This window comes from Gopherus evgoodei, chromosome 3, assembly GCF_007399415.2.
Source record: "Gopherus evgoodei ecotype Sinaloan lineage chromosome 3, rGopEvg1_v1.p, whole genome shotgun sequence".
Taxonomy (NCBI): Eukaryota; Metazoa; Chordata; order Testudines; family Testudinidae; genus Gopherus; species Gopherus evgoodei.
The window spans coordinates 177,120,844-177,145,731 of NC_044324.1; the positions used below are offsets into that span (position 1 = coordinate 177,120,844).

Consider the following 24,888-nt stretch of genomic DNA (forward strand, 5'->3'; position numbering starts at 1 on the left):
GTCCTGGGCATCTGACAGTAAAAATATTTTCAGGGTTTTGTATGTGATGTAATGCTCCTGGGGAGGACACTTTAAATAATCACATCAAACAGTCAATTCAGTTCCAACCTTTCTTCTTGTTTAGCTTAGTTTACATAGACACCAAGCTTGGTGACATTCCCCTCCTCCCACACTGGAGAGCCATTGGGATTTTTTTATACCACACATGGTTCCCTTCCTACAATTTCTTCCTCTGTCAAGTATTCATACCTCCTTTAATAACCAGCAGGGGGATCATCACATTGAGCTACTGCCAAATGCGTAATGACTGCTGCCTTAGCTGTACACAGTCACTGCACTACTGATATCCAGTTCAGCACTGTAAAGTGCTTAGGGCTACTTTGGGAATGTGCTATATTAAACCAAACTATTCTAAATCCTATTTAATATAAAGAGGTTGCAGCAGAGGGAGTGGGAAAGCTGGCGAGAGGTTTGAGATTGCATTAATCTATTTTTACTATATAAAATATCTAATTATTTAAGGTCCAATTCTGCCAATAGTCCCACTGATTTCCTATAGCAATACTTGTAGAATAAGGTACTACTCAGGACAAAATAAATGTGGCAGAATTGGGTCCTAGAAGAATTGAGATAGCAAATTTGTAATGAGCTGATGGAGCTGAGAATTGGCCTACTCACCCCCAAGTACAGATGTTATTACTATGAAAACAGAAAATAAAAAACATGCTTCATATCTGACTCAAAATAAAGGTGCACTTAAACTTGTAAAAAGACAACATTTTTATTTGAATGATATGACAGAGCTGTCACAGGAGTGTTACCTGCTATAAAGAAAGCTTAAGAATTATTACCTTTATTAGACCAGTGACACTGAGGTTTAGCCATACATTTCTAAGTTCTGTCCCTCTACAGAGACAATTTTCTTTTCTTAAATAAACTGTCATGCTAGTGTTAATATATTGTTGGCTCCCTCATACTCTGAGAATACTGCTGATATAAAACATGTATATGTTAGATTGGTAATAGTATCTTTAGTGTAGCTGACTAGAACAAATGTGTTTCCCTCATGGCTGTGCTAATGTGATAAAGGAAAATTGGCTGTTCATCAGTTTTTGGCTGGGTAAAGACAGTAGAGATGGAACCACATTCTTTTTTATGCATTAATACAACTGAGAACTTTTCACTAGTTATATTTCATGTGCCTGCATGTTGTGCAAAGATGTTGTAAAACATGAGATAATGCTACAAATAACAAAGTAGAAAAGCCTGTATCTTTTATAATGATAACAGTCAAACACCAAATGACAGTAAAAGGCTGTAAAAAAAAATGTGATGCAACCTCCCTTGCAATTCAATTCCCCCCCCGCCGCCCCACACACACACTCACTCTAGCACACTCTCACATACAGGGCATTGACTGTTTAAAGGCTTTGTATTAAATTAAATAAGATCTTCCTGCATTTGGGTCATGGATGTGTCAACACAGAAAGCTAACTTAAAATGAAAGTGATGTGCTTACAGTGGAGAAACTCATATGCGAGAACTTTTTGAACAAATCTCGATGTCTAATAATTATGATGATAACCTTCCGATTTTTTTTCAGTGGAAGGGCAATAAATCCTTGTCTAAATTTGGGAAATATTGACTGCATCTGGAAATAACAATAATAAAACTTAGCATGAATATTTATTTTAAAGTATAATTTAAGGGAAATAAATTTTCTCCATAAAATCAATTTTCTATTCATTTCACATTTTCTTTCTTAAAATACTAATAGAATAATGGTGCCTGAAGCACCAATGATAATCACTCAAGCTCAGATTTATAGATAACTGTGACTGTTCATCTTGGTCAGAATTTGAAAGATTTTGTTGGTGGAATAGCATTCTGAATGCTTGTTTTCTGATTTTCAAAATTAATTTTTCAGGGTCTCGCCTTCCTTTTGCACCAAATTATGTTGGCTCACAAGCCTTTTGTTTGTCTTCACACACCCCTTGTTCTTAAGGATGCAATTATTCCAGCCCTATTTGATTTGATTAGAGTGGATCTCAAGGCAGGCTAGAGCACTCCAGCTTCTCTTAGCCTCTATCAGTAGAGACAATTCACCAGGCATCCATTTAAGTTCATGATTACCTGTTTCTTCAAAATGGAAATAACATTCCATAATCCGGCAACAACAAAATAATGTTTTGAAATCTGACACTCTCCAAACCGTCATTTGAAATAAACCTTACACAAACAAAATACAGTTAAAATCTGATAATTCCTGGTTTGAATGTTCTTGCGAATAAATCACTCGCATAAATAAACAAGAAGGTTTTTCAATAAAGTTTATTCATTGTATTTATTAATGCAGTGAGCTATCAGGCGAGTTTGAACATTATGAATGGGTTGCATTTAATATATTTAAGTTAGGGAAATATGTGTATAAGGCAATGAAACTGGTATGTGGTTTCCTTTCCCGTGTGTCTGTCTCTCTCTGTTTTTCAGATTAAATTTTTGAATTCCATAAAATCAAAGCTAGAAGCCTGGTGTGTTATAAATTCTTTCTAATTTCGTGTAATTTATACTCTAATTCAGAACAGTCCTTAAAGAAAAAAGCTCAATGTCTTCTGAATTACTAGGACTGGGAGACAGCCACTAAATATTTCTGTGAATATTAACTCAAATTTAACATGAATTGACAAGAAAAAGAATGCTTGCAGAAATCACTGTCTGGAGTGAAGACTGTCTGCACAGACATCTCCTAGTGTAGGGGAATCTCCAGTAGGTACAGAGTAGGTTTAGCTAGCACCCTTTCAGTCACTGACAAAAGGGACAGATCAGGGATTGGAAGGTATGTTGGAGGAATGTCAGAGGCCTGTTTGAATGTGTTGTGCTTGTTTTGCTAAAATAAGCTGGTGGATGGTCCTTTGGGGTCCATATTAGATGGTGCAAATTAGAGAAGCCCCCAGACTGCCCTAACGTGTTCAGAGCCTGGCAGAGAATCAAGGACTCATAACAGACAGCCTGATTCCACCACCTCATCTCCAAATTTGGCACCACATTTCAAACCTGTATGAATGATTATTTGTGGTAAGCAACTTTTAAATAGCCCAGGAAGTGATCTAAACTAGGGACTGACCATATACCTGGTGAATCTCCACAGTCACATGCATACACTTCATGTAAAATCACTATGGTCATGACAGAAAAAGGACAGTAAATCAGTGCATTTGGTATATTTTGCATTATCCTATGTTTAATGGGATACTATTTAACACATCAAGAGGGCTAATTTCCCCAAACACTTTGCTATATACCAGGCACAGAGATACTCTAGCAAGGGAGACCAGTGTATAACCATATACTTTACAACAAGGATTGGGTTCCTATAGTGCAAACATTTATTCATATGTGTGACTTTATTCATGCACATACAATCACTTTTTGTATGAAAATAGTAAGAGAGAATTTAAATTTAAACTCTGTACTCATCCTCTCAATCTGACAGAAATCTCACTTTTCTAGGAATGAAGACTAGGCAAAATTTTGTGTGGCTCAGAAAAGAAACAGTTGCAAGCCTATATGACAAACACCCAATTGCAACTAAGCCACAAAGCTTGAGCTCTAAATGTTGAGTATTGTATACTACAGGGATCGGCAACCTTTCAGAAGTGGTGTGCAGAGTCAGTAATACATTTTAATGTTTTTAGAAGGTCTTTCTATAAGTCTATAATGTATAACTAAACTATTGTTGTATGTGAAGTAAATAAGGTTTTAAAAATGTTTAAGAAGCTTCATTTAAAATTAAATTATAATGCAGAGCCCCCCAGACGGATGGCCAGGACCTGGGCAGTGCCACTGAAAATCAACTGGTATGCCATGTTTGGCATGCATGCCATAGGTTGCCTACCCCTGGTATACTATCATCAAACTGTTTGTGTTTAGTCTTTGGAGTAAAAGGCAAAAAATTGGTTAACCGAGGAAATTGTGATCTGCTCATAGTTATTCTGTGAACAGAAAAAGGAGGCTAAATTAATCTAGTAAAGTATTTGTTCACTTTGTTCACTCAGCTCTATAAATTAAAGGGATCTGTTTGCAGTACTTCATTTATCAATAAAGTAGGGCTGTCAAGCGATTAAAAAATTAATCGTGATTAGTCGCACGATTAAAAAATTAATAGCGATTAATTGTGCGATTAATCGCACTGTTAAACAATAGTAGAATTCCATTTATTTAAATATTTTTGGATGTTTCCCACATTTTCCAATACATTTATTTCAATAACAACAGAGAATATATAGTACACAGCACTCACTTTATATTTATTTTTTATTACAAGTGTTTGCACTCTAAAAAGACAAAAGAAATAGTATTTTTCAATTCACCTGATACAAGTACTATAGTGAAATCTCTTTATCATGAAAGTTGAACTTACAAGTATAGACATGTACAAAATAACTGAGTTCAAAAATAGAACAACGTAAAATTGTAGCGCTTGCCAGTCCACTCAGTCCTACTTCTTGTTCAGCCAATCACTCAGACAAACAAATTTGTTTACATTTGTAGGAGATAATACTGACTGTGTCTTGTTCACAATGTCACCTGAAAGTGAGAACTGACGTTCTCATGGTACTATTGTAGCTGGCATCACAAGATATTTATGTGCCAGATGCGCTAAAGATTCATGTGTCTCTTTATGCTTCAACCACCATTCCAGGGAACATGCGTCCATGCTGATGATGGATTCTGCTCAAAAACCATCCAAAGCAGTGTGGATCGACACGTTGTTTGTTTTCATCATCTGAGTCAGATGCCACGAGCAGAAGATTGATTTTCTTTTTTGCTGGTCGGATTCTGTAGTTTCCACATTGGAGTGTTGCTCTTTTAAGATTTCTAAAAGCATTCTCCCTATCTCCTCCCTTTCAGATTTTGAAAGGCATTTCACATTCTTAGATCTTGGGTCAAGTCTGTGGCTATCTTTACAAATCTCACATTGGTACCTTCTTTGCATTTTTTCAGTTCTGCAGTGAAAGTGTTCTTAAAATGAACAACATGTGCTGGGTCATCATCCAAGACTGCCATAACATAAACTATATAGCAGAATGTAGCTAATACAGAGCAGGGGATATACAATTCTCCCCCAAGGAGTTCAGTCACAAATTTAATTAATGCATTATTTTTTTAATGAGCATCATCAGCATGGAAGCATGTCCTCTGGAAAGGTAGCCGAAGGATGAAGGAACACGTGAATGTTTAGCACATCTGGCACGTAAATACATTGCAGTGTTGGCTACAAAAGTGCCATGCAAATGCCTGTTCTCACTTTCTGGTCACATTGTAAATAAGAAGAGGACAGCATTATCTCCTGTAAATGTAAACAAACGTATTTGTCTTTGCGATTGGCTTAACAAGAAGTAGGACTGAGTGGACTTGTAGGCTCTGAAGTTTGACATTGTTTTGTTTTTCAGTGCACTTATATAACAAAATCTACATTTGTAAGTTGCATTTTCAGGACAAAAAGATTGCACTACAGTACTTGTATGAGGTGAATTGAAAAACACAATTTCTTCTGTTTATCATTTTTACTGTCCAAATATTTGTAATCAAAATATACACTCTGATTTGAATTGCAACATAGAATACAAGATATATATGAAAATATAGAAAAAACATCCAAAATATTTAATAAATTTCACTTGGTATTCTCTTGTTTAAGAGTGCGATTAAAACTGTGATTAGTTGCAATTAACTTTTTTGAGTTAATCACGTGAGTTAACTGTGATTAATTGACAACCCTATAATAAAGTAAACTTTTAAAACTGTGTGCCAGATTCTGGCTCAGGTCTGGGTTTGATCCCCATGAATGCCCAGTTAGGCACCTCTGTGCTCCTGTGTTCTTGTCAGACCTATTTTTTTCCAGCATACTATCCTAACACATTAATGCAACTTCTTCTGTTTACTTTAAATTGTAGATGGTAAAAAATAAAAAAGTAAATTATAGTTTTAAAGTCAGGGTTTTCTCATGGTTAGCACAAAGGACTCTTGAAATCTATGCACCGCCTCTACCACTTTGTGTTTTGACCATTGGCTAGTCATTTAAATTCTTTGGGCCTTTTTTTATGCATCTTTTAAAGGAGGATGATATATCACAAGTGTGTCACATAATTAGTTAATGTTTTGTAAAGTGCTTTAAGATCCTTGTATGTAATGTGGGAAGTAGTAATTATTATTTTAATTACTGTTCTGCACAGTGAAGGAAGGATACCCTCAGTACTCTGAGAAAGATGTGTTGAAATGTCCTCCCCGTCAAGGAAAAATACTAATAGAATTATGGTGTGTGAAGCCCTAATCTTAAAATGAAGAAATACCTAAGTATTAAAGTAAAATTGGGAGTGGAGTGATAACCTTGACTCTGCATTTCCTTGGTTGTGTGTTGGTTCAAGTCAGACAGACCCCTTAATATTTATTCAGTGTAGCTTTTTGTTTATTTTGACCATTATGATACTTTTCTAGTCTATGTATCTGACATTTTTGTTAACTAGATTACTAATGGGAAGATTAGTTAGTAAATATGGAAAACGGGCCAGGAAATTTAAGACATCAAAAAAGTAAAAAAAAATCTCCCTTACTTAGTTCAAAATGGTTAATCAATAATAGATGCAATTAGTACAAAATTCAAAATGATTATTTCTAATGAACCTTTATTTGCCTCTTTATATATATCTTTGAAGGTTCACCACACCAAAATCAGTTTCTTTGTAGATGGTTTGGAGGATGACAACACTGCTTTTGATTCAAGAATACTTGGTGGACCAATTGCAGACCTTGCTGCTGATGGTGCACTGCAAATTGGGCAAAGTTTCAGCGGTAAGTTCTTCTGTATTTTAGCACTGTATGCTCAGCATTCAAAGTATTATATGCTTGATGTTTGTCTAAAACCGTGGTATGTAGCTCTGCAAGCTAATTTTCTGTGATGTAATGCATATTGAAAGGGTACATAAAGCTAGGCACACGGCTCCATGCAACAAAAAATGCCCATTAGTAAACGGCATTCCTCAGAAACTTGGCACCAAGACAGAGGTGCCTGGATGATGGCATAATAGGTCATGGAGATTATCACAGCCAGGTAGATTTTTCAGCATGTTCTGGTATCTAACACAGCCAGCATCTCCCACTGCATTTCAGAATAAATATGCCAAATCTTGTACTTGTCTGAACTGTTTGTAGCAACTAGACAATTTTCCTTTCCTGAGCCAGGAAGAGAACTCAAGTTTCATGATGCCTAATATTCCTCTGCTTTCTATCAAATACTCATGAAAGCCACTTGCAAAGTGTGGGGTTCCTCAGCCTTTGCTGATGACTGGTTCACATAAATGGTAACTTACTACTGCTACCAGTCCTTCCTTTCAGACTGCATCATGATTTATAGAGCTGTACATCAGTCTACATTCAGAATTAGACAAATTCAACATCATTGTATGAACAGTGCAAAATCCGAGTACTGTTAGTTTGTCTCTCTCTTCAATTCTGTGTGATGATGAATTGGATCTGTGGACAAAAAAGGTACCACTGATCAAGAACATATTGTAATTTGGAACTGACTCCTAAATATATCTGTGTCCGTCTTAAACAGAGTTATTTTGTTATTGGGCAGCCAAGAAAAGTAATTTTCCATTCTACTTTTAAAAACTCTTAAAATATCTGGAAATGTCTCTGTCATTCTAACTTTTAAATACTATCAACCTAATGACTGTATAAAGGAAAGGAATATTTTAAATACTTTTAATCTTTATTTTATAAATTGATAGGTACAGTTGTACCTACTGTATCTCTTCTCTAATTAGAGGTGGCACATAGACCGGCTCATTACTTCTGTCTAATGGGCCGGTCCCTGTGCCACCTCTCTAATCAGAAAAGAGAGAGGTACAAAATGTTCCTATAAAGTTATTATAAATCATTCTTTTTATCAAATATTTAAGTCACTGCCCTCTATAGTTTTGTCCGCATCCAAGATGGTTTCATTCAGGGGAGGTAATTGTGCAAGAGAGGTCACTGTCTGCTGAATAAAGGTGCTCTCAAGCAGTGCAGAGTTGCCTTCTGGTTGATGGAATTAGATTATTTATTTATATTATATTTTCATAGGTTTAGAGCAATTTGTTGGAAGAATGCAAGATTTTCGTTTGTACCAAGTGGCACTTACAAACAGGTAAAAAAAAACAGGACAAAAAAAGACCTGTTGTTCTTGGTAAAACCTAGGAGTATGATGAGGGAGAGGCAGAATACATAATGGTAAATTTGTTCCTAAAAATACAAGGATTTTTTGATATTTTCCTTAAAAGATTGTTACTTTTGTGGTCATAGTTTACTGGGAATGGATTCAACAGGACTGTTCGTATCAAACAGGCGAGATCAATCATGGGTGGAATGTTAGATATAATTGTTCTTTTCAGATATTTTTAAAATATATACAGTGACTTCTAATACTAGATGATGGTCATACTGTAATATCCTTCGTGTTTATATGTTGTCATTGTTGCAACCTGGCCAGTACTCCACTGTACAGTTACCCAGTTTGTGGTGAGTGGACCGCATTGCTGTGTCTCACATGCTCCCAAGCCAATAGGGTCAGGGTAGAGTCTAATCCCTTTTTTGTCTCTGGGTCTGTACACTCCTAGGCTCAGACCGCTGGTCTGAGATGCTTTCCTGTGACATTTGGCACCACTCAACCATTCTAGACCCTGAACTCAGTGTCTGAGACTTTCCAAGCAACCTCAGAAGCTTATACACACTCCCCAGAGCTATGGGTACTCCAGGCTTCTAATTTAACTCCTCTGGGGACAAAGTGGCAGGTAAACTAGGAAAGCAGGTTCAGCAAAAACATTTCTTAACTACAGAAACTTTGCTGTTGAAGCCCTCAAGAGTTACAATCTTTGAAGACAAAAATCCTTAGAGCACAATCCCCTGGTTTGATCTCACCCCTTCTTGTGAGTCTGAGATTTGTTAGTATTCCAGACTAGACAGAGACCTTTCTGCTCTCACTCTCCTGAAAGCCCTCCTTGCATGTGGGGATGGTCTGTCTCCTTGTCCAGAGCAATATTCCGCTCTGAAGGAGACCTTTGTATCTGCCATGTGTTTCACTGGGAAATTCTCAACCACGTATGTTCCACCTCCATGCAGGACCCTCAATAAAAAGTCCATTACTCCATGCGGGTGAGCCAACAGTTGGGCCACAGTCAAAGTTGATGGCCTCAGATTGCAATCTGGATGACTTCTCAGTGATGGTCCTGCAATGAGGTATCAGTCATCTTATTTGGAAAGTCAGCCATCTGGAAATATATTACAATAGGCTGCCCTTAGGCAAGAACAGACATGGGTGCAAGGCATAATAGAAAATGAGTTCATAATTCAATACAGACATATCTGTACACTGTCAAATCACATTGGCTGTATATTCTCAAGGAAATCCTCGCTGTTTCCCATGAAATAAAAATTAGATTAATTCAGCCAAATATACCATATTCTAAACTGTTTATCTGATTTTAGAAGATCCTTAACCCAGCATCCAATTTTGTGTGTATGGTGGCCACAAACAAATGAGCCCAAAATACCATGCCCAGAATTAACTGCAGGTGCAGATGATAGATAGTGGTGGACGTGATATACCTTGACTTTAGTAAAGCTTTTGATATGGTCTCCCGCAGTAGTCTTGCCAGCAAGTTAAAGTAGCATGGATTGGACGAATGGACTCCAGGGTGGACAGAAAGCTGGCTAGATCATCGGGCTCAACAAGTAGTGGTCAATGGCTCGATGTCTAGTTGGCAGCCAGTATCAAGCAGAGTGCCCCAGGGGTCAGTCCTAGGACTGGTTTTGGTCAACATCTTCATTAATGATCTGGATAATGGGATGGATTGCACCCTTAGCAAGTTTGCAGATGACAATAAGGTGAGGAGGGAGGTAAATACGCTGGAAAGTAGGAATAGGGTCCAGAGTGACCTAGACAAATTGGAGGATTGGGCTAAAAGAAATTTCATGAGTTCAACAAGGACAAGTGCAGAGTCCTGCACTTAGAACAGAAGAATCCCATGCACTGCTATAGGCTGGGGACCAACTGCTAAGTGACAGTTGTGCAGAAAATGACCTGGAGATTACTGTGGAAGAGAAGCTGGATATAAGTCAACAGTGTGCCCTTGTGGCATACTGGGTTGAATTAGTATGAGGATTGCCAGCAGATTGAGAGAAGTGATTATTCCCCTCTATTCAGCACTGGTGAGGCCACATCTGGAGTTTTGCGTCCAGTTTTGGGCCCCCCACTATAGAAAGGATGTGGGCAGATTGGAGAGAGTCCAGTGGAGGGAAATTAAAATGGTTAGGGGACTGGGCACATGACTTATGAGGAGATGCTGAAGGAACTGGGGTTATTTAGTCTGCAGAAGAGAAGAGTGAGGAGGGATTTGATAGCAACCTTCAACTACCTGAAGTGGGGGTCCAAAGAGGATGGAGCTAAGCTGTTCTCAGTGGTGGCAGTTGGCAGAACAAGAAACAGTGGTCTCAAGTTTGAGAGTGCAAATTTGTCTGCATAATTGGATGTTTTTCAGAAAATTCAGGTACTAACACTCAAGTGGATTAATTGATACAACTACTATAGACACGATGTCAATGCTATAATGTGTTTTAAGGAAAGTATTTGGATTAGTGATCAGAGTCAGGCATGATAATAAAAGAGAACTATTAATGGTGGTGTTCTAATCACATTTAGTGTGGTGGTTTATGATGGTGGTGGTTAAGGCTAGGGCTGAAATTTAATCTGTAATCATAGATGCACATAATTTCACTCATCTTTCCCTTTTACCCATGTACCTATTTACTTTTTTATGCTGTGACAGAGACATTTTGGAGGTATTCTCTGGGGAATTTCCTCACCTGCACACCCAGTCAGAATGCCGCTGCCCAGGCAGTCACCCCCGGGTACACCCTTTGGTGCAGAGGTATTGCATCCCTAATGGTGCAGATGACACAACTAATAACAGAGTGCTTAGGCTGAACCCAGAAGCCCATTCCCTGTGTTATATCAACGATAATGATATTGGGACCTCCTGGATTTCATCTCTGTTCATTGACACTGCACATCTGGACCATGGCGTTACTATCACAATAGATTTACAAAATGGACAGTATCAGGTAATGAGAAGGCTATGTTTTTCTTGTTTGTTTGTTAGTGGGGCATGAGAATGGAATGTAGTTGATGCTTCCTGATTTTTATTAAATGACAGCTAGGAGGAGGCTTAAAGTACACCAGTTTTCAATTTTAAGCAAGTTCAAACCTCTTTCTTTGAGCTATCCACAGTCACTTTGGTGGCCTGGAAGAAATTTCCTCCTGCTCATAATGTTGCAAAATGTGAGCAGGTGCATTGTGTTTCTGGTTTCTGGCTTTTCTCTGATACATCAGATCTTGGCTAGTGTCAGAGGCACTGTAATGGAGTAGATTAACTAATGTTCAGCTCCAGTATGACAACTCCTATGTTCATTAACAAAACATGCATTTTTAAGTTGCTTCACTGCTGTAATTTTTAACTGTAATTTCTATTAAAACACAAGGGACTGATTTCATGCCTTCAGCCACTGGAAGATAGGTGCAGTAAAAAAAAGTCTGCTCAAGGGTGTGCAACAGTACATAACCATGTGAAATCTCTGCTTCATCAGGGACTTGAAGTTGGCTCGTGAAGCCCACAAAAGGGATGGACTGCTTTGGGTTGGGACAGACAAGCCAACTAACATTTCCACCAGCATGGGTTCTGTGGAGTCCTGCTTGGAGTTTGGTGCTTCCCTCCAGTGGTGAAGGGCAGTAGCCTACTGTGGCCTGCCCTGGGGATGAATAGACCCCCTGATGAAACTGCCTCCATGAGAGCAGGCATTTCAGTTTGTGCCCCTTATATGCACAGAGGTGAATCAAGCCCAAAGTCTAATGTTTATAAAACTTATTCTCATTTGCTTTTTTGTTTATTGCCAGTTGAGTTTGCATGTTTGGGGTAGCAGAAGAGAAGAATATGAGGATAGATTTTTGGCGTAGTTTGTAAGATATTTGTTCTCTATTTAAAAACCAATTTAAATATCTGTGAAATATTAAGACTCAATTGCTTTGGAGTATACATGTGGGAGTGCTTATCCCAAATGCCCATACAACAGTGTGATGGAGGAAATTTCCTTCTATGTCACAGATATTTGAAGTAGTTCCAGGCCGAAGGCAGGAAAAAATGATAAATTGGGTGGTCTTAAAACCAGAAAACTATCCACCACCTGTTTGGCAATACATAAGTATCCCTTATTCTTGTGGCCAAAATGTTGGTAATATCACAGAGCACGGACTTGCCATACAATGAGGTACTAATTTCAAATAGACCTCAAAAAGTAATGAAGAAGAATTGTCATGGAATGATTCCACTGCCTACCAAGGAGCAGTATAAAGAGCAGGTTTAACAACGAAGTTTACTTTAACTCTTAAACCTGTCTTAGAGAAGGGGAGAAATATCTTAGATATTTCTCATGTGTGACATCTATTTGTTGTTTGTTCAAAATGCATATATATGGTGAACGCTATGAAATACGTTTTTTATATTACTACATGTGGATACAGAAATTTTTTATTTGTATTCATGTTGATATGTAGCTCAAGCTGTTCTAATTTCAGTTCTGTATTTTGTTGTTCATTTGTAGGTGTTCTATATTATCCTTCAGTTCTATAGTCCACAGCCAGAAGCAATGAGAATTCAAAGGAAAAAGAAAAATGATTTAAACTGGGAAGATTGGCAGTATTTTGCTAGAAATTGCAGTATTTTTGGAATGGATAACAATGGCTCTCTAGAAAATCCAGACTCTGTCAACTGTCTCCAGCTTCCTAGGTATGAATAGATACTATCTATATTACAGATGCTTTTAACAGGTGTCTGACATGATTCATTTCCATGTTCCCATTGAGATAGTATCTTGAAATTTGATATGCTCATGTATTATGGGCTGCCGAGTACATAAAAGATCCCATATTTAACCTTTCCTTGGAGATCACCAAAAGGTCATCTGTCATTTTTATCAGATTTCAAACATTCAAGCACCTGACACAATTGATTTCCATGTTCTTATGGAGTAAGAATATTGAAATTTGGTAATTCATATATTATGGGATTATTATCACTTAGTAAAGAAATTGAGGTGCACTGATAAGAGGGATAGAGAAGGGTGCTAGTTTAACTGATTTTGAGCATCCAGTTAATCTAAAAAATATCACAGATGACTTCTGAGAGTGTCAGATCTTGCGTTGGAACTTAGATGTTTTTGTAGTGATGGACAAAAATCAGCAAGGGCAAAAGTGAGGACAAAGTCAGCTCTTTAGAATTACAGTGGATGTGAGAAACCATTCAAGAAATAGGGTACAAATTCATTTTCTAATGCTTTCAGCCTTTAAAGGCAAGAACACATTCTGTTTGGGGACGCCCTTTCAGAAACATATTGCCAGTCCTCTGTTTCACTGACTACTTTTTAATTTGCACAAGGCAAACTGATTCTGCTTACAGCTATACCTGTCATAATGCACTAGCACTTGCCTGATTTCAGAAGCTAGTTAGTGTGAGGTCTGGTTAGTAGTTGGCTGGAAAACAATCTGGGAATACAGTACCGGGTGCTGTAGGCTTTTTCTGTTTCACATTTGCCACCTTGCTGAGGCTTTTAAAGTGTGATCATCTTTCTCTGGGCTCTAAGAGTTCAGGATTCTAGGGGAAGCAGCATCTGGTCACTTGAATTGTCAGTTTTTAACAATGACTATTGAACATTGTTGCTAACATTGTTGCTAATCAGTGGGGGTGGGGAATGGAGAAAGCCAATTCATTAATTAAGTAAGCAAACAAAAGAGTTTTGATCATCTAAACTAGCTGTAAAATACCTTGTCCAACATTAAAACTAGGGTTGGAAGGATTAGATTTTTATTGGAATATGTCAGGGTTTTTTTTTTTTTTGTTTTTTTTTTTTTGTTTTTTTTTGCTGTGTACACACACAAACTGACAAGGAATAGTCCTAACGATGATTATAGAAATTTACAGATAGGCAAACTAAGAAGAATGTGAGTTGAGAACTTACTAGAGTAAAAATCAGTGATTTAGACTTTTTTTGAATAGACTTGTTACCAGTGGATTAGCAAATGAGTAGCAAAAACAGTCATGACTAGTTGATTTAAGGACATTTACTATATTTTACATTTATCTATATTTTGGCATGTGATATTGACAGTTTGGGTTTTAATGGTTTATAAAGCTCTAACTTTTTCAATCTCAGTGTCTACGGTCAGTAAATAACTGTCTGCCTTGCATCCCATAATTTCCCACAACTGTACAAAAAAAGTAAATGCTTAAACCCATAATTGTGGACAGCTGCAAAATCTAAACTGATAAAAAATTGATAACATGTTTAAAATAAACTGATATTATCTAGTAAATTACAAAAAAAAATCTGCCAAGCCCAATTAAAACATAATTAGTTTATCTTCTTAAAACAAAAAGCCAGTGTATGAACTGCTGCCATAAATGTTTTATAATATAGTACTATTTCTCCCTTCAACTACATTGTCTATATGATAAAAGTGTATAATGTTGTGTATGACTGATGTACACTATACTTCATTTAAAAAAAAACAAACCAAAACCCTCTGAAAAGCCCTCTAAAGACCAACGTATATTCCGTATAGTCAAGCAGGCATTATGTGGAAGAGAAAAATTGGTTACTATATTATGTATTCTTTTTAAGGACAGGAAAACACCCACTGACTCCTTTGGAGAAAATACCATGTAGCTCTAACACTAAACTTCTCAGTGAAACTATATAGATATATTCTATTCTAGTATTTCTTTGGATATTGATCATCCAAACCCATTCTCTGGTCACTTGGTGCTATTTCTGATGACATGTTAATTTGCGATGTGTACTAACTTGCAATTATACACACTTGGAGCCTCATCACTGATGACCAAACAAAAAGGGGATCTGTGCTAGGGGTAGAAAAAATGGATGAGGAGCAAGAATCATAGAGACAGTTACAAGAAATGGGTGATAATGGGTTGCTTGGAGATCAGTTTGTGGCCCTCCAGCCATTTTCTGTTGAAAAGCTGAGGTTCTGATGCTGTAGCATGGGCCCATGATTTGTGTAGGGGTTCAGCGAAGTCAGTGGGACCCCCACTGAGACTCAAGGGTCTGCACTAGCAGAGGATTTCATTGCAGGGTAGGGGCTTAAACTGGGAACTGTTTACAAAGATTCCTAGCAAGAGCTTCTAAGTTTCAAACAGCCCAGCAGTTTTCTGGAGGAAAAAACAATGCATGGGAATTTCATTTATCAAGTGCCAAGTTCTGCTTTTGGGTGCTTAGATTTTAGAGAGTCCAAATTTGGGTAGGGGAAAAAGCAGTGTTTCTTCTCCATAGGTGCTGTCTACTTGCCAAACTCTGCAAATTAAAGAAGACAAAAATGAGATGCTGCTTAGAGTTGGTCATGAATAGGCATGCTGTGTAGGGCTTTGTTTGGCTATGTCCTCTGTTGTTGAAGCTCAAATATTCAGCTGGGCTTGTGGGCTTCAGCTCCCATTGTGCCCTGCTGGGTTTCACTAAACTCCATGTGCTTGCATTTTTCTTGATTTGGGAGAGGGAAAGAAGTTGTGTAGTACTCTACCAAGTGCCACCCACTCATTCCACCCACCTATGCCACCAAAATGAAATGTCTCAGTAGTTTGTATAGGTCTTCATAGTGTGATTTGTGCCTCTGTTTTTTACATACCTTGATCAACTGGGAAATAGTTATTAATGTGGGCACTTAAATTATCACCACTGACCATTTGAGTTAACACCTTATAGTAAAAAGACCAGTTTACACCTCTGAGCCACTGTTTCAGACCCGCTGCAAACTGGCGAAAACATTGCTGTATTCGTTTTCAAGGTTTTCTTTGCACTGATAAGGGCTAGAGGCTTTATATTTAAAATGAAAATTTATATTTTGGACCACAAAGTGGCAGTTTGGGGAAAACAGACATACAACATATGCCTGTGTATATCTTTTATTTGAGTTCTGTGTGTGGTTTCCATTTTCATCAGAATTTGTCCATTAGAAGCCATAAATGAAATTGTGCTCACTTAATTAATGTCCTCTGTGAAAACATGAAGAATAGATAACCTGTAAAAATGTTTTCAGTTTGTCATCTCGTTTAAAAACAGATTTACTCCATACTCCCGTGGAAACATTACTTTCAGCATTCTTACACCTGAACCGAATCGTCGGCCTGGTTACAATGACTTCTATAATACTCCATCTCTCCAAGAGTTTGTAAAAGCTACGCAAGTGAGGATTCATCTTCTTGGCCAGTATCATACAACTGAGCCTTGGGTTAACTTCAGGCACAGATACTACGGAGTTGATGAAATTACAATCAGTGGAAGGTAGGAGTTATCGGAATGTCTTTTTTTCGGTTAAAGAAACTTCTGAACAATTGAAAATTTGAGGAAGATGTGTGATTAAATCATTAGACACCTTGAAGTCAATGGCTTTACTCTGGTTTTACTTTGACTGTGCAAAGTATCTGGCCCATAGCATTGGATCAGGTCACACATGCCATTAAACATATTTTCTGAACATTTATCCAAATGCATATTTAAAACAATTAATTACTTTTATTACACAAATATGCCAAAAGGGGTTTTTTCTTGGAGTTACAAACCCTTCTAAACAGGGGCTTATAACTGAAATCCTGTCTTATGCTTTGCTTTTGTAGGTCTTCTAAGTTTCATTACACATTTCCAGATATGGCAAATTTAATGGTCTTAAAAACAATCTACATTCTTTGTTTTTGCCACAGTTTTTTCCTTTAAAAAGGAAGCTGTTCTGAAAGTGTTGTATTATCTGTGACTGACAATTTTAATATGTATGTTAAGTATGCAATCTTGTTAAAGGACTAATCATGCCCTGTAAATAATATGCAAATTTAAGAGTGAAATAGTATCCAAAGGAGTATATGGTGCTGATTTTTGCGAACAAGTATTATATATGAATTTATATTTTGAAAGATGTGATCTCATTTTGGGAGATAACACCCTATCAGAGGTCACATTCATCTTTTATATTAAATTAATTTTCCTAATTTGTAAAATTTTGACTGTTTATTTAGATATATTATGATTTCTATTTCAGTTACTATGTCGGTGACTTTATACATGCACAGTCCTTTCTACTGCAGAGCTACGAGACTATTTCATACCTCAAAAAGAGTAGACTGCAGACTCAGTTCTGCCCTCAGTTACTTGGGTGTATTACCTATTGACTTTCATAGGAGGACTTGACTTCAGTGGAAGTAATTTTTTTTTAATTGAGGGCAAAATGGGCCCTGTGTGTTTAAGTTCAATACATGAAAGATCTTTAAGATATTATGATCAAGTTATAAGATCAAAGGGTTAATACTGACAAGATAGGTGCTAGCTGTAGTAAATAATTAAGGCATTGTATCTGCATAGCATGTAATGAAAGCACGTAATGCACACTTGATAACTTAATAGTTGGTCTAGAAACGGTCCTGTCAATTTACTCCCCTGGAAAGCTGCATTTACTTGACATTTATAAATGTTGAATGGACAAGACATCTAATGGTTACTACACTTAAGAATGGTATTTTCTGGGACTTGGTTTATTCTTAACAAAGCAGAAAATTACCTTCATGACAGTGTAAAAATAGTGGAGAGATGTCTCTCAAATAATGCATGTTGTGCATTTTCTTTAATAGCTGATTTTGTTTGCAGGTGTAATTGTTATGGCCATGCTGATCATTGTGACACAAGTACTAAGCCATATAGATGCCTCTGCTCTAAGGACAGCTACACACAAGGAGATAATGTAAGTCCTACCATCCTGCATGTATTATATCTAAGTGTGGACCTAAAACAAAATTTGGAGGGGGGTTTTGATCCCTGAAAACTTGGAGCTTTTTTGGATCCCGTGTTTTGATGGGGAAAAGTTGAAAAATTTGGCTTTAGATCCAGGTATGGATTACAAAAAATGTTCATCCTCAAAGTTCAGAGGTGTTTGGGTTCAAAGATTTGGTTTGGCCTGTTGCAAGAATATCGTGAGCTGCAAAATTTGGATCCAGATCTAAATTTAGATTTTGAACATCTATCAAAGATTTATGGATACTTGGGATTCCTCTGAGCCAATTTCTGATTTTTATCTTATAGTGAAATACTTTACTGTAGTTAATTGCTGGAAGATTCTGTGTGGAGTCTAAAATGGAAATGTTTTGAACAACTCGAAGTATAAATTAACAGAAAGCTGAGATATACTTGCCAGTGTAGGCTTACTGCTTAGATATGCTCTCTGGACTATATTTGAAGTGAATTGAAGAACAGAATCTAAGCACTGGCCTTTTTAGAGGCTAGTTGAAAATGTTAATCTGCTCATATTTTTACAGTCACATATGACATTTAGATATTTTAGATGCATCGCTTTCTCTCTAACTGCAATGGACTATTGTTCTAGTAAGAGATCAGGGTTAATATTGCACTTTTGAATATTTTCCACATTTTTTCTTAAAAATTGGAATTTAGGATAAACCTGTTATATTTCTATTGGAACCAGAAGTAAAGCACTAATATATATATATATATGTATATATATTTTTTTGTTTGCTTTTTAAAAAAAAGATCTGGATATATTCCAGAATGTCCTCAATTCTGCCATGTTCTTCTTATCATTAATAATAATGTTCAGTAAACAGGACTTTTGTGAATTTTAATGCAGCCATTTGGCAAACTTAAGCCCTGATAATTTCCCAGTGTTCTTGGCATTGGAATACCCAGAAAGAATACCTTTATTGAAAATAAGAGTGTGTTAGGGGAAATTGGGGAGGAGGATACAGAATAATGCCCCTTCTAATATGTTTTCTGTTTTCTTCTCCAGTCATGTGCAAGCTATATGAAACTGTAAACTTGACTTCCCTGGGGGAGCCTGGGCAGATGGAATAAGAGAAAGGTGTATCATTTGGCATTTTTACAGGACTTTTTCATATGTGACTCAGCAAAAGCAGAGCCATCTGTTATATGCAAACTATTTATAAATACTTTATTGAATATTCAATAGACAGTTCTGCTTTGGCTGAACCAGATGTGTAAATTAAATAAACTAGCATGAGAAAAGCCCTGAATTCTAAGTTCCCCTGTTCCCATGCTGGATGCAGGAAGGGGGTTGAAGAAAGAGAGATGAAGATTACTTTGTCACCTTGTGCTTTCTGGACTCTTGGACTGTGGGCAGGCCTACCTGGTCCAGGAGTTGGGAAGGTAGCAGCTCAAGACTCTTGGGGAGGAGCCAGTGATTTTTCCTTTCTCTAGAAACCCCTCCTTCATGAGTCTTCACCTTCTCCATTGAGAGTTTCTGGCTCTGTGTTCCTGAATAAAAGTCTGCTTGGGCCTAATTTTAAAGCCCGGCCCAAACCCATCTAGATTACAGCCAGTCTGAACCTGACCCAAGCATGTTGGCTTGTTTTCAGACTAGACTCAATCCGACCTGATCCCAGCACCTGTAGTGGGGCCCTATTGGTATTGGGTTGGGTTGCAAAGGTCTAGCTGCTGGCTCAGACTTCATTTTGTTTTCTCTGCAGAGTCCCTGAGGGCTAATTATTCCCTGGCCCACCAGCTGCTCCCCCGTTCTCCTGGTCCAGCATTGCTCACTGTAGAGCAACCTGTTTCCTATGAACCTGTGTCAGCACTGCTGCCACCACCTTGTCTTTAGGTGTTGGCATGGTGGGGCCTTCTGGCTCCACATGCCCAAAATCCATTTCTGGATGTCTCCTCTGTGTGGATTGGTGACCTGGCAACTATGTGCCCCACTCTTGCTGCTGGCTGCCTCATTGTGCTGTGTGTGTTGCAGAATGAGAGGTGCTGCAACTTGTTGGCAAGCTCACCCTGCAGCACACCCTGCTTAGTGAGGTGGTGGTGGCGGCTGGTAGGAGTGGGAAAAGCAGTTACTGCCGTGTCAATCCCATGGGCAGAAGAAGTTGAATAGAGACTACCTGACCCAAGCCTGAGAGTGTCAGGTTGTTTTCATACTTGATTCGACCTAATTCCAACACCTGTAGTCGTGTTCTGTTGGATTAGGGTTGGGTTGCAGGAATCTGTTCCTGAGCTTTCCCTCAAGCCTGGAACATGCAGGAGAGGTGGGCTGCTCTGGGAGCTGAGTGCAGGGAGAAACCAGTAGAGAACTGACAGTAGCTCTGTGCGCAGGGAGAGGGCTGGTGTCTGTGGGGAGTAGTCAAGATAATGTGAGGCTCTTGGGCTGCTCAGTGAGGGATGTCTTACAGACCTTGAAGAGGGAGAGGGCTAAGTAGGAGAAAGGTCCTATTTGGTTGAAGTGGGAGAGTTTTCTCAGCTCATATTCCTTAGTGAGGAACTTCATGAATGAACAGTCTCATCTTTAGCACCATAAGGGATATAGCCCTGTATCAATTTGTGCTCAGCACTGACATACACAAATAATTTGTGTTTGGCTCAGTCATTTAGACCTCCAACTTTCTAACATCAATTGCTCAAGCAAAATTAGAAAGCTGATGAGTACCCTGCCAAACTCTTTCCTTCACCAAAATTTTTAAATATTTCTCCCTCATAGCTTTGGGTGCTTAATGTTTCTCCTTTTGAGTTATATCGTATCTGTAAACTTCTTTAATAACTTAAAGTGGTGTTAATTGAAACCCACTATATCCTTTTTTATCACTGAGTTTCCCTAAAGCTAGCCTTAGGGTAGCTCATATCATAATAAGCACATTGCCAGCATACTTTGTGAATCAGGGAGTAAGAACTTTATCCTCTCTCTGCCACATGATGAAATCACTCATCTATGATAAGCACTTGCATTAGCCCTTTCTTTGAGATAGGGCTGTAGGCGATCAAAATCATCAAATATAGTGATGTTGTAAACTCTGAAAAATTAGTGGGTGTGTGTGGGCTTGCCTGTTTTTTTAGATTAATACAGAAACAGGTACATTGCCATACATATTGTATTACAGGGACATTGTCAGCTTGAAAATCACATTTCTTTCCAAAAATCCCAAACTACTATACTAGTAAGTAATCCCATAAATAACTTTAATTGGAAGGTATTAGATTTTTTTTAATTCTTTTTCATTTCATTTACACTGTGTATTTGACAGCACTCTGTATAATCAGTTGCACTGCTTTTTTGCTTATACACATACCTCCAAAATGTGAGGGATGTTACTCATTTCAATCCCAAAGTTACCTCATTTCTACACAAATGTGGTGTTCCCTTCCATTTTATTGTTGAAAATTAACCTAAAAAATAAAGAATTAATAAACTGCTCTTATAGAAAGAGCTATTTATTCTAAAGGAAGAGTCCCACTGCAATTTTTCTGTTCATGATTTTTGGTCTTTGTCACATCGTGTGTACAATGGTGGACAAGCTTCCCCTGGGCCTGGAAAGTTTGACAGTAACAGCAACAAGCAAAGATGAAACTGAATGGGCAGCAAGAAGCAGAGAGAGAAAAGGTTGGGGTGGGGTGAGAGGTTTAGCCTGAGTTCATTTGTTGTTTTGCTCTCAGGATCACTCCACAGATCCTTCTAAATATAAACTGAGGAACAGAGAGTCTTGTAACCAGTTTTTAAAGTAATTAAAAATATTACCCTCTACTATTTAAATGGTAGTCTATCAGAAAACTGAAGTTTTTAAAGTAGTCATTTTAAAAAAAATTCAAGTTGACAGTGTCCCTTTAATTAGAACAAGCATTGTGAAATGTGACTTTGTAAGGATTAATTATAAATATTTAATAAGATCTGGAAGTTCACCAGCACTCTAGCAAGACCTGCAATACCTTGTGAAAACAAACCAAATACATATTAATGATATAACTGCCTTATCAGATAACTTTTGTCATTGTTAATGGACTGTTTCAGTGGGTGTCACATTTTTTTGAATTGGCTTGAGTGCGTTGTGGTTTAAATTAACCAAATTCACTCAGAGAAAAAAAAATGGGGTTGTTTAATTATATTTTTTAATTCTTTAACAGAAATATCAATATCTACTAAAGATGAACCAAAATAGAATTGGTTATTTGCAACTCATTATTCCTTTCCCTGATTTTCATGGGGAATTTAGATTAATGAGATCCAAATAACTCCAGGTTTTGAGTTTGTAAGGCAAAACACACAACTGATGTAATGCAAAACCAAAATCTACCTCTGTTTTTTACCATCTCAGGTATCTGTACACTAGTGGTTGGAACCAAGAGCGTGTTTTTCCTCTGTGTGGTTTACTTGGATCATAATGGTGGATATAATACCTGAGTATGAAAACTTTAGTAGTCCTGTATTTGATACTACCATTGTTTGAAAATAAAAATCAGATCATAGCCGTAGAGTTAGTGTTAAGATGGTAGATATGATACTCCTTTCATTCAGGTTTTACACCATCATAACTCTGTTGACTTCAGCAGAGGGGTTGCAGAAGCTGCTATAACATTGAGACTGCAGCAGTGGTTGCAGAAAGCTCTGTGGCTTGTGGAAGAGGATTTGGATCCCCCCGGGCTGTGCAGCTAACTCCTGCACAAAACTCATGTACTCTTTGTACGGGTGTCAGGATTAATTCCACAGGTAGATGTCTTCTCTTTGTATTAAATCCCTCCATGCAGACCTAACATGATGCAATAAAAGCTGTGTTATCCAACACTTTATCAACCGGAAAGCTCTAGAAACCGACATTTCTGATATCTCAATACAAATCTTCAATCTAATAACCAGGACTGATGCTGAAGCTATTCCGAACCTGAGAATTTCTGAGAGCAGTCAGACTATGCTCGATTTAGCCGAAAGGAGCCAAATACTGTTCTTTCTGTTTGTATCTGCCATTGTGATCGGTCGGTTTATTACTTGGTGTATTGTCCTGTGTTTATCATTAAATATCAACACCACCATACCATTATGGCATCCAAAATACCAGCAAAAAGCAAAGTAGAGAAGCATAACTGAGTTGTACTGACATTAAAACAGAAAATAGATATTTGTACACATCTTGAAAAGGACAAGAATAGGAATATTTTGATGCAACTATACAGTGTTGGCTCATCCATGATATATGACATGAAGGATCAAAAAGGAAAATTGCTAAAATTTTTCGTAGTTGTGATTCTAATAAATCTGTTGAACAACGGCATATTAGAGCAGCTAGGCAGTGCTTTATATGAATGGTTTTCACTGAAATGATCGGAGGGTGCCCCTATCTCCGACTCACTGAAAAGGTGAAAGATTTTCATAAGCAAATGCAATTGACTGATCTGTGTGCATTTTCTGATGGATGGCTTTCATGTTTTAAACTTCGTCATAGCATTAGAAAACTAGATCCAGTGAACAAAAATTGGCTGACCATGAAGCTGCAGAAAAATATTGTTCAGCAATTAAATTTCTAAAAAATTTACATGATCTGAGCCTTGAACAAATTGATGAAACTGGCCTATTTTGGCGATTCTGGCCAAATTCTGCCCTAGTAGGTGCAAGTGAATCTAGTGCTGCTGGTTTTAAGCAGAATAAAGACAGACTAACTGTTCATGTATGTTAATGCTGAAGGCTCGCATAAAATAAAACCTTTGGTGATTGGAAAATATAATCATCCTAGAGCTTTCAAAACCTGTTGTTTACAAAGTGCAAGGTAATTCATGGATGGACAAATTTTTTATGATTGACTTCATCATGTTTTTGTACCTGTAGTGAAAGAACATTTTAGAAAAATAGGCTTGCCTGAAGATAGCAGAGCTATTCTATTGCTAGACAATCATTGAGCTCAACAGAGTTAGTGTCTGGTAATATTTTCACTGTCTTCCTGCCTGCCAATGTTACTTCATTGATTCAACCTATGGACCAGGGCATCATCCAGAACAGGAGTGGGCAAACATTTTGGCCCGAGAGCCACATTGGGATTGCAAAACTGTATAGAGGGCCGGGTAGGGAAGGCTGTGCCTTCCCAAACACCCTGGCCCCCACCCCCATCTGACCCCTCCCACTTCCCACCCCCTGACTGTCCCCCTCAGAACCTCTGACCCATCCAACCCCCCTTGCTCCTTGTTCCCTAACCACCCCCTCCCGGGAACTCCTGCCCCTAACTGCCCCTAGAACCCGACCCCCATCCAACCTCTCTGCTCCCAGTCCCCTGACTGCTCTGACCCCTATCCAAACACCCGCCCCTTGACAGGCCTCTCTGGGACTCCCATGCTTCTCCAACCACCTCCCCCCAGAACCTCCTCCCTATCCAACTGCTCCTTATCCCCTGACTGCCCCCAGGGTCCCCCTTCCCTTATCCAACCCCTTGGCCTCCATACCATGCTGCTCAGAGCAGCATGTCTGGCTGCCATGCCATCCAGCCAAAGTCAGACACACTCCTGTGCTGCTCGGCGGTATCACGCAACCCTGCCCCCCAGAGCGCTGCCCATGCAGCGATGTGGCTGCGAGGGAAGGGAGGCAGCGGGGGAGGGCCCAGGGGCTAGCCTCCCCAGCCGGGAGCTCACAGGCCGAACAGGACAGTCCTGTCGGCTGGATCTGGCCCGTGGGCCATAGTTTGCCCACCTCTGATCCAGAACATGAAAGGTTATTACAGAAGAGATTTCTTGAGAAAGTTGATCAATCATGAAGGTACTATACAGGACTTTCAATCTTGTTATAACATGAAAGATGCAATTTTTAATGTTGGTTGTACCTGGAATTCTGTTAAAAGTGACATATTAAGGAGAACTTGGACAAAATTGTGGCCTAGTGTTACGTTTGCAAAAGTGTCTTCTGATGAAGATGAATTTGAAGGCTTTAAAGTAAAAGTTAGAAAAAATACATTAGCACAAATTCTTGAA

The 24,888-nt window shown here is 38.3% G+C and overlaps 1 protein-coding gene across 1 annotated transcript in view; it reads left to right on the forward strand.

The window, feature by feature from the left end:
• Positions 1-24,888, forward strand: part of USH2A (usherin) — a 596,134-nt gene that overhangs the window by 49,233 nt on the left and 522,013 nt on the right. Inside the window, 6 exon segments of the mRNA XM_030557510.1 lie at positions 6,717-6,852; positions 8,128-8,191; positions 10,869-11,163; positions 12,697-12,881; positions 16,225-16,446; positions 17,797-17,890. Of these exon segments, the coding sequence (XP_030413370.1) occupies positions 6,717-6,852; positions 8,128-8,191; positions 10,869-11,163; positions 12,697-12,881; positions 16,225-16,446; positions 17,797-17,890 (996 nt within the window).